At 38.0% G+C, this 10,029-nt stretch overlaps 1 protein-coding gene across 3 annotated transcripts in view; it reads right to left on the bottom strand.

The window, feature by feature from the left end:
* Window positions 1-6: 6 nt before the first annotated feature.
* The window catches only part of nrbp2 (nuclear receptor binding protein 2), a 54,997-nt gene continuing 44,974 nt past the window's right edge, over window positions 7-10,029 (bottom strand). For 2 of the 3 annotated variants that reach the window (XM_015395822.1, XM_015395821.1), the window contains exons 11-18: window positions 7,746-7,878; window positions 7,497-7,599; window positions 7,335-7,385; window positions 7,117-7,252; window positions 5,864-5,938; window positions 5,674-5,737; window positions 4,933-4,988; window positions 7-1,632 (exon numbers count right to left, since the gene is read on the bottom strand). In XM_015395822.1, the coding sequence (XP_015251308.1) occupies window positions 1,546-1,632; window positions 4,933-4,988; window positions 5,674-5,737; window positions 5,864-5,938; window positions 7,117-7,252; window positions 7,335-7,385; window positions 7,497-7,599; window positions 7,746-7,878 (705 nt within the window). In that variant the 3' untranslated portion in view covers window positions 7-1,545. The remainder of the gene's footprint in view (window positions 1,633-4,932; window positions 4,989-5,673; window positions 5,738-5,863; window positions 5,939-7,116; window positions 7,253-7,334; window positions 7,386-7,496; window positions 7,600-7,745; window positions 7,879-10,029) is intronic. The other variant, XM_015395823.1, reaches the window with a different exon arrangement.

Raw genomic sequence — 10,029 nt, 5'->3', positions numbered from 1 at the left:
GAAGGAAGGAAGGAAGGAAGGAAGGAAGGAAGGAAGGAAGGAAGGAAGGAAGCATACAGTTTTACAACATTAGGTTGGGAATAGAGCCTAGAAATCCGACTTTTCCAAATTATTAATTATGTTCTCAATCCTTATCCAGATATGAAAAAAAACCTCTAAATTCAGAACTTTTTTTTTAACCTCAAAGCCCTGAAGTCTTTAGAAATAAACAAAAAAAAAAACTGGATTTTGGGGACCAAACAGTTTTTAAGCAAACAAAAAAATTATAAATTTGAGTTTAGAGAGCATAAGTATCTTATTGCAATGAGCTACATTCTTGATCAAAACACCACTGGTTATAAAGCACAAATACAGCAAACAAAACTTAATAATCCAGTTTCTAAGAGGGTGGCATTTGCCTTAATCATCCCTTAGAATATTTACAAAACAATTTCAATAAAATAACTATAGAACAATAAAATGTATTAACAATATGGCAATGTCTTCTCTTTAAATGCTAATACCCAACAATATTTATGTCGTTCATGCAGCCAAGAGCAAAATGATCCCGTCATTATGTCCAATAACTACATGCTTCAGCTTAGTGAAATTATTAAGAGTCAAATTCCACTGCAATTTTACACAAGTGGACTTTATAGATTCCAGACAAAGAAATGTAAGCATGTTTTTGAAGAATGAAACCAACCATGATGGATTTCTTCCAGAATTTTATAAGTTGGGTACGATGCCATTGCATTGCCACATCAGGCACTTTGCAGGTCTTTGGCTTTCAGAACACGTTCACGGGGAAACCTTTTAAGACCGGAGAAGGCGTCATCTCATAGCTTAAGTTCTAGGTGCAATAAGACGTGGCATTTTAAGATGTGTGATAACTAGCCTGTAACTTAGGAGTGCAAAAAAAAAAAGGGGGTGAGGGTAATTTTGCTTGTGAAAAGGATAAAATAAAAGAAGAAAAATGAGTTGTGCAATGTTTCTGCGGTTCACAGTTAGGGTGTAGAAATAAATAACTGAATGAGTATTAATAACAGTGCATGTAGGATGGAATATCCAGTTCTTAAAAACTGTGATAAACTGAAGGCTTGAGAAGAAAGGAGGCTTTAGCAAATCACAGACTGTGTGTGACTTATTGCACAGGAGCGCAAGGAGGGATGGAGCAGTACAATGTATTACACTAACGTTAGTTGCTGTATCTGCAAGTAAAACACAATCTCAGCAGTGTTATTGAGAAATGATTTTATGGATATAATTTAAGGCATTGTAGCCCTTTCAGGCAGGGACTCTGTGGATCTTCCCCTGCTCTGTGGAGCCTATGAGGCCTATAATCCTCCCACCAGCAGCACCTTCAGTTTCACTCTCGCTGCTGTTTCTTTCTAACTGGGATGATTTGCTGACTTTCAGAGCCTTTTAGCTTTCGTCCTTTGTCCCGTTAGGGATCCACTGCAATGTCTTCCCCAGCTGTTTGCTTCCCTCTCGTTCTCCACCTGTGCAGTCAATACGCCATGGGGCCTCATCCTTCAGGCCCAGCTGCTGTCATGACTCCCGCCATCACTGATTGCTCCCAGCGGCCAGCGCTCGGACCCGGTGTCGGGTAATGGAGTCCTCCAGGAACGAGGCCACTTTCTCGCTGTCCTCCTGCACATAATCATACATACCCGTTTAAATCAGCGATAAGATCGGATAATGCTAATAATAGAGCAGTATGCCTAAGCAACAGCAAAATTCAAGTCTGTCTAAAATAAAACAATCCAATTAAAGAAGGAATATAACTTTATCTGGTAAATTATAACCTAATATTATGAGCCAGAGGTTTTAAAATGTTCTTGAGATCATGCACCTATGCTTTGAACTAAGTGCCATGTAAAGTCTGCTAATAAAAAGATTTAAACTCCACTTCTTTCTCCTCTTTAGGGGAAAAATGTTATGACTAGAACTGGATTAAAACCAAATACTGCAGCATAAAACAACCACACTATCTCTATTCTCCTACTCTGCAGAATCTGTTAGTTTAATCTCGAATGTTATTCTCTCTCTGCTTTTTCTCATATTAGCTTCGCCTCGTATGTTCCTCCATCATGGAGAGAAATATCAGCTGTGCGGCTGCCATCAACACCTTTGTTTATAGATGTTGGAGATCAGCCCGTTTTCAGTGTAGTCCTGTTTCTCTGACTGTGACTGGCTGGATGTGCTCTCTTCATTGTCTGCCTGGCTGTGTGTTTCCTGGACGGGCTGCCTTTTACAATTTCTCTTTTCAACCTCTGCTTCTGTCTCCTTGAACCCCAGTTGGCCTCGGTAGATGGCTGCTCACACTGAGCCTGGTTCTGCTGGAGGTTTCTTCCTGTACAAAGGGAGTTTTTCCTCTCCACTGTTGCTACAAGCATGCTTAGTGTGAGGGATTGCATTCGAGTCAATGAGTCGATGCAATCAACTGGTTTTCCTTAGATAGAAAACTTTGAATCAATTTGACTGTATGATCCGTTTGATCTGTATGAATTAAATTTTTCTTACGTTTTTAAATGTTTAATAATTACGTTTACCATTTGTAGTTCTGTGAAAATTGTATTTGCTCTCCTAAAGTGAAATTGGTGAAATTTTACCAACAACATCAATGTACAATAATTGCCTGACCTGTAGAATCCAGAAAAACTCTTTTGTATAAGACATGTCTGACAAATTGGAGAAGGGCAAAAGATTTCACAAAGCAATACGACATGTCCCAAATGATAGAAAAGAACAGTTTGTGAAGGGTTTCAAACCAACCACTAAGGCTTTGGGATACCAGCGAACCACTGGAGCCATTATGCAAACTGAGATGAACCTTGCCAGGAGTGGTTGGACTAAATTACTTTAAAGGAGCTTTAAAAATTCACTCAGGAGGTCACAATCGATTGAGTAATGCAGTAAAACAATGTTCTCAAAATGATCATTGTAGGTTTGTAATGGCCTTGTCAAAGTCTTGACTAAAATCTGAATGAGATGTCACAGAAAGACCACAAACATTTCAGTTAAATTATAAAATCAATAGATTCAAAAGGGAAATTAAATATTCTAGAGATGCAGGGGTATTTCTTCAACGAGTTGGTGTATACAGTGATAGTTGTAGGCAAGAAGGAGCTTCTAGGGAAGTCTGTCTTCTGTCATTTGTTCTGCAGAAGCCGGTAACTGAAGATAGTCTTCTGGTTTTTAAAATTTTTTTTCCAAGAGTATGTTCACTATTTTTCATAATGTCCTTCATTTTATGAATAATTCTTTTTGAAATCATCTCCAGAGGTTCTAGTGGTGTTCCCTGTACATAGCTGGCCTTCTTTATTAGCTTTAAGTCATCTGGTCTGAAGCTGTTACCAAAGCACATGAAGGCAGAAGAGATCCCACTCTCCACAACAGACGAATAGAAGATATGCAGCATTGTCCTGCAAACACCGAAGCTTCCTTATGAAGTAAAATCTGCTCGGTCCCTTGATGTAGACGAATTCACAGTTGAGCCTCAAGTCGAGTTTGTTGTTCAGGTAAATAGAGGTATTTATATTCCTCCATCACCTCCCTATCTTGACCCATGACGTAAATAGCATTTGACATTTTTGTTCGGAAATCTACAATCGTCTCCCTTGTTTTGTTGAAATTCAGGATCGGATGATTGTTTCCACACCATGCCACAAAGCGGTTCACCAGCTCTCTGTACTCAGCTTCTTCTCCATCTTTGATGAACACAACGGCTGTAGAGTCATCTGAGTATTCCAGCAAATATCAGGACTCTATCTGGTACTGGAAGTCAGACGTGTACAGAGTAAAACGGAATGATGAGAGTACTGTTGCCTGTCCTGCTGAACACCTAGTTTGTGCTTTATACAGATGACAATTAACTGTTTGTTCATGAGGTAGTCTTCCATCCAGGCAATTGTTGATGCTTTCCACCTGAATCTTAGAGCTTCTTAAGAAGTAAATCAGGTGGTATCTTGTCAAACGCACTGAAGAAATCAAAGAAAACGTTTCTCACAGTGGTGTCTGTCTTGTCTAAATGACAGAGGAGTTATTGAAGTAGATATATGATGGCACCTTCAACTCCAACTGTATGGTAATAAGTGCAGGGGTTGCAATAGTTATTTGCTTGCAAAGGTGGACCAAGAGTCTCTCTAGGACACTTCAGCTTCCTGTGATCATCTTCATAGGGTTCTCCTTCATGCAGATTACATTAAGGGCTTATAAAAAAGGGCTTATACTTTAATCAATGAAAAACAATATTGTGATCCAATTTCCCAAGGGTTACAGTTACCAAAAGAAAAGGTAAACGCTATGGAGGGAAACCAACTACTAGCAGTTCTAAATCTGGGTTGCAGTCAAGATTCTTCACAGTAACAGGTCCTGGGTAACACCATCTCTTGTTCCCAAGCAATGCAAACCCACCTTCCTAGAATTTTCAAGCCTTCTTTAAATCTTTGCTCATATGATCAGACAGCCTGGCAGTGGGACTCGGGAGTCAGGGACATGATCCTGCAGCCATGTTTCAGTTGAACTCATAATGGTGCTTTTTTGATATCTCGGCTGAGTTCTTGCTAGAACCTGGAGATCTTCTAACTTGTTTCCCAAGGATCTCCCATTGCCCATAATGATTGATAGAAGAGACGACTTGTATTTCCCATTTCTTCTTATTGCTTCTGCTCTGCATCTTCGGTGCCTCCTTTTTAACTTCCGAAAGTAGTTTAGAGATATTAATAAACTTCTACCTGGTCTAAAAAAAAAAAAACAGCTTGCAATGGTTGCTATGGTTAAACATCAAACCAGAGTTAACAACATGAAAATATGTTGGAAAGAAAAATCCTTTCAGCTAAACAGCATCTAACACCAGAGAAAAAAACAAAGATATATATATACCATTTTTCAAAGAGATGTATCCCTATAGACACAAAAAAAGGAATTCAATTAAAAGCTTTCCTGTACCTCGTTTATGAAGGCGTAGTGGACGAGTTCACTTGCAAGGTCTTTTGGGGTGTCCGCTGAAAGTTTCACAGGACATTTTAGGAATATTAAATAGAATTCTATACAGTTCATAATTAGCAATGAGCAAAAAAGAAAAAAAAAGGGAGGGGTAGAAGTGTCAGCATCTAAGGAACTACTCTGACATGACAAGACCTAAAAATGTATCTTCCTCGAATTAGCTGTTTGCCAAGTTCATTCTGTGGTATTCACTTTGCTTAGGCTAAAATGCAATATTTCAAATTAGTAAAACTGTCTTTATAACTGATCAGTTTCTTAAAAAAATGTCAGTTTGGCATGAAATAAGTCAACAAGCAACAATTTCTTAATGCTAAAACTACATTTTTTAGATGAACTGAGAAATAATAAATTAACAGAACAAAAAAACATAAAAATATTACATTGTAAAGAATGTAGAACTTTTAACCATTTCATGCATTTCTTGATGACATTTCTTAGCATTTTTCCTTATCTTTATTTCTTTTTTCAAAAAAACAACATTAGTACCGTAATATAAATTAGTCCAACTCTACAGATTTAAAATTTCCTCATAAATGTCTTACTTTTAATGTACAAAAACGTAATAAAAAGCTTAATCTATGACTTCAAAAAAATGATAGAAGTACCTAATTAAGGGTAGATTGTTCTCATTTGGTTCATTAAGGTCAGTTTTTATTTCCCATACAAAGACACGTTTAAACTTACTTGGAAATATGTCACAGCTAAGCTGTCGATGGAGTTTGTCATCCATCTTCAGAAACAATGAGAGCTGGGGAAAAAAATATCAAAATTAAACCAAGAAATGTATATAAGCCAGTAAGAACAAAAATGACAACAGCCCAGTATGGTTTATGAATAAGGAACTTAACTGAGTTGCATAGAATGGGCAAAGTACCTGCAGTACTGTGAGACTCACATGAGTTTTGGTCCCTTCTTCATTTGACTCCAAGTTACAGTGCATCTGAATAACCTGCATACATAAATGCGTCATAAAATGTGGATATATATGACAGACACAGAATATCATAATGTTCATCATAAAAAGATCCACACATTCAAGTACTATCAGAGTTTAAAGAGAGAAAAAATGTGTTATTTTTAGCATTACTTAGGCACTGTTTGTTTTAAGTGTGGGTAAATGGTATTTAGCATAACAAGACAATATTTAGACCAGACTAAGAACCAGATAGTCTCTGCTGGGTCTTAGAGATGTCTTCTGGGGTTACATCAGCATAATCGCTCGTCATGAAAACAGGTGGTTTATTAGAATTTCAACAGTGTATCCGAATCCTGCCTTGTGATTGCAGCAATAGTAGGCAATCCATGACATAACTCTTCTTGTGTTGAAGCAGGACAGCCGAAGCTTTCACTATGACGAAGCTGAAACTTCACCCCACCTTTAGAAAGTTAGCAGCACTGGTATAGATAACTGGTTTGCCTCCAACAAAGACAAAACTCACCAAGCAGCTAAAATTAACCATTTTCAACCCACTAAATGCAGTGCCAAGATCAGTTTGTGCTACACTCCCTGTGGAAAACTGGGGAGAACAGCATACACCTCCAAATTTGCATTATGCAGGTTGCTGGTAATCCAAAGGCAGCTTTCTGTTTTTCTATATGCAACTCAAATTCCCTTAAAAAAAAAAAAAAGGAGTCTGGTGCTATATTTACTGATGGGGTTGAGGGGACCCATGAGCAGCGTCTTTAAAATCTTAAAATTTTGCAATAAATACTCATACAAGTGGGACATCAGACCCTTGGTTTGATCAGTTTTAATAATGTAGACACTGATATTAGATTTTGTGAGCTTTTAATCAGAATTTTCAACTACCACTGGGAGACTGGAGGACTTAAACCGATTGGGGAGTGGTGGCCTAGTGCTTTGGGCATTGCGCTTTGGTCCCAGAGGTTCTGAGATCAAGCCCACTCCCAAAGGCTGCCTCTTTGCGTCTGAGCAAAGACCCTTAACCCCCACACTGCTAATGCAAAATTGGGAAAACAACCTAGTGCAAATGTTACGACAGTGCTGCAGACAGACCTAATTAATTATGCTATCAATGCTTTCACATATGAACACATTTTTCAAAATATGCCACAATTTGGCATCAAACAGAGCCTTATGGCTGAGGTGAAATCTTGATTTCTAACCTTCCTCGTTTCGGTCTCCTGGGGTTCAGGAGTCGGTGTTTTCACCGTCTCCACCTGCTCTTGAGACAAGGACAACGCTCGAGGGACAGGGTGAGGCCGAGATGTGGCAAAGTTCATCAGGGGGTAAATCCCATTCCTGTCCAGAAGAAAAGATGTCAGTTTGAAATAACAGGTAACAGGAGATGCAAAGCAGATCTTTGACTGTAATCTTCACTTACTTGACATCCTCCAGAAACTTGTCAAGCTCTAAAGGGGAAACATGGGAATATCTTGAAGGCAGGAAGGGGAAAGGGAAGAAGCACAGTGAGTGTTTTGCATCACTTGTCAAGTTACATTAACCGTACAGAAATGAAAAAAAAAAATAAGTTATTTATTCATACTTGAGCTGTACTCCAAGTCTATCATTGTGTCTAATCTCTGCCATAACAGCATTGGGGTCAAACGACTTTGTCTTTTCCTCCACGCAATTCTCAGGAAGCAAATCTGTATATATAAAAAAAAGGGTTTTCAACAATTAGCCTTTAAAAAAGGGATACAAAGACATCTGACAAGATTAACATTTCAAAGCAGATGGATGATCTGGTAGCAGGATTCCTGGCAGCTCGGCGTACCGAGGTGATAAAACTCACACTGGTTGTTGATGAGGCAGTGGGCGGCGAGCAGTTTGAGGGAGTGGACCTCAAACAGGACTCTATGGAACAGAAGGTCGTGAGCTGTGGGACGGAGGTTTGCATCATGGCGTAAACAGGACTGCGTGAACTCCTGCACAGAACCGAGAGACAAAGTTGTTCAATAAAACTCTGCAATATTACCCAATGTTACTGAGAATTATTTGCTTAAATCCTGGAACCTGAAGCATAAAACATTTTGCCGTTTTCATACTAGAAATTGGCCCTAGGAAGAAATTCTAAGTTTTTTGTGGGGAAAAAAAGGATTTGGAAAACTTCGCAGCAGCTGAAGGGGCTGTCTGCAAATTAATAAACAAAGTTGTGTAAATAATTTTGGCAATATGTTCAGTAATGGAAAAAAAGGAGATTCAATGGTTGTGAAATAAAGGTGTTAGTCTAGGAGAAGGAGAAGAGTATAATCTTATGTCTGACTGGGAATTCAGTCCTCGGGTAATTAAAATCTAAAAAGTGCAGCTGATGGGGGACCTTTAGCAATATCATAATAAATGAAATGTTATTATCATCTAAAGTAGATGGCTAACGAAAAAGCTCCAGTTGCAAGGAAGCCCAGCTAAAGGAAAAAAGCCCAGGGAGTTTTCATCCAAAGGTTTCCTTTGGTAGGGCTGAGGCCAGATCTGTGCAGAGTCCCAAATTAATTCCCCTCTGAACCCGATGATGAACCAGTCATCATGTGTCAGCTGATCAGTACAATGTTTGAAAGCACGGTAACTCCCAATTCTTCCATTGGTGAGGTCTTCCAGTAGCTCAAAAGCTGCACACAACTTTACACACCAATTTATGGATATATGATTGTCTACATCTTAGGGATCTTCGTACCAAACAAGTTTTGAATGCAATTTAATTCTCAGGGAAAAACAAAATAATTTTATGCTCATTTAGGACACAGATTGATGCACATTTCCCTTTACATGTAAAAACAAAATTAGGAAAATGTACAGTTCCACCCAATTGTTGTTGTTTCCATCATATTTTGGGATGTAAGATTATTGCATTAATTTCAAAGGGTGCTAGTTTATTAGCTGATGTTTAAAAGTTAAAAGCTCAATCTAATGATGAAGCATCTGGTTTTATGCTTCACAAGTTAACCGATGGGGAATTTTTTTCTTTCCACTGTTGCTGCTTCTATGTTCAGTGTGACAGATTGCTGAAAAGTCAAACAACACATTGCAATTGTCTACTGTTGCTACATGCTCACCCAGAAGGAGAAAATTCTTAGAACCAACTTCGAACAAATCTGTTTGATTTGATTTAATTGTCTCTGTAAAGTACCTTGAGATAAGTGCTGTGGATTGAAATAAGACTGAGAGAATTCAAATTTCAATGAATGCATTTGAGTAAGTTTCAGTACTTTTTATTCTGTTAATGTCTTTTAAAAAAGCTTATATCTATTAGTGTACACCGAGGGCCTGATTTTCAAATAATCCAAATGAGGACTAAAATATGTGGGGAAAATGTTTCTGTGCAATTTCAAAAATAGTCAGGATAAGTAAGTCGTTGCAGGGAATCTACAAATGATGCATGCACAAAGGTTAAAATGCCAAAATCGCTTCAGTCCTCACCAATTAAATGAGTAAATTGTGCTACTGTCAGTTTGAGGGTGTTCTTTAAAGAATAATCAATCCATGGAATTGGATATAATAATAATAAAAATCATTTTAATGCACTTTGCATATGCATTTTAAAGGGGTACAAACAAAGTAAACTAAAACGAGACGGATATAAAACTTTCATTTAAAAGATTAAATATCAGTCATAAATCCTGGAAAAGCTGACCACGCCTGCTCCTCTCCTGACCGCTCTCTGACAGAGGAGGAGCCATGCTCAGATTAACAGCCAGATTATGCTATAAACAGCTGGATTTACGTCCACCGACTCTTCAAAACGCCAGCTTGATGTTAAATATTAATCAATTAAAGGTAAACCTGTTGTAATTTAACATAACTACTTTGTGTGGAGCCCTTAAATAACAGCAGGGGAACCAGACGTCATGGATGCCCACTTACAGGTGCATGTGTGGAAATTCTTAAAGAAAGTGTTTGTTTAAGCAGCTGCTGATTTAATTTTGGCAACTAATCAGTTAAAGCTTTTTATATTTGACATTTTTACCCCAAAGTTATTTCTGTTTTTTTAGTTTAATTATATGAAAAATTTTCACGGTGGATAAAGTTTTAAATCACATAAGATTTTTGTACCTTATACATTTAAAAGAGGTTTTTGCACATCA

Source organism: Cyprinodon variegatus, unplaced genomic scaffold (genome assembly GCF_000732505.1).
Source record: "Cyprinodon variegatus isolate N-32 unplaced genomic scaffold, C_variegatus-1.0 Scaffold762, whole genome shotgun sequence".
Classification (NCBI taxonomy): domain Eukaryota; kingdom Metazoa; phylum Chordata; class Actinopteri; order Cyprinodontiformes; family Cyprinodontidae; genus Cyprinodon; species Cyprinodon variegatus.
The sequence above is the reverse complement of the archived record's forward strand: the minus strand, read 5'-3'. Positions and strand labels throughout refer to the sequence as shown.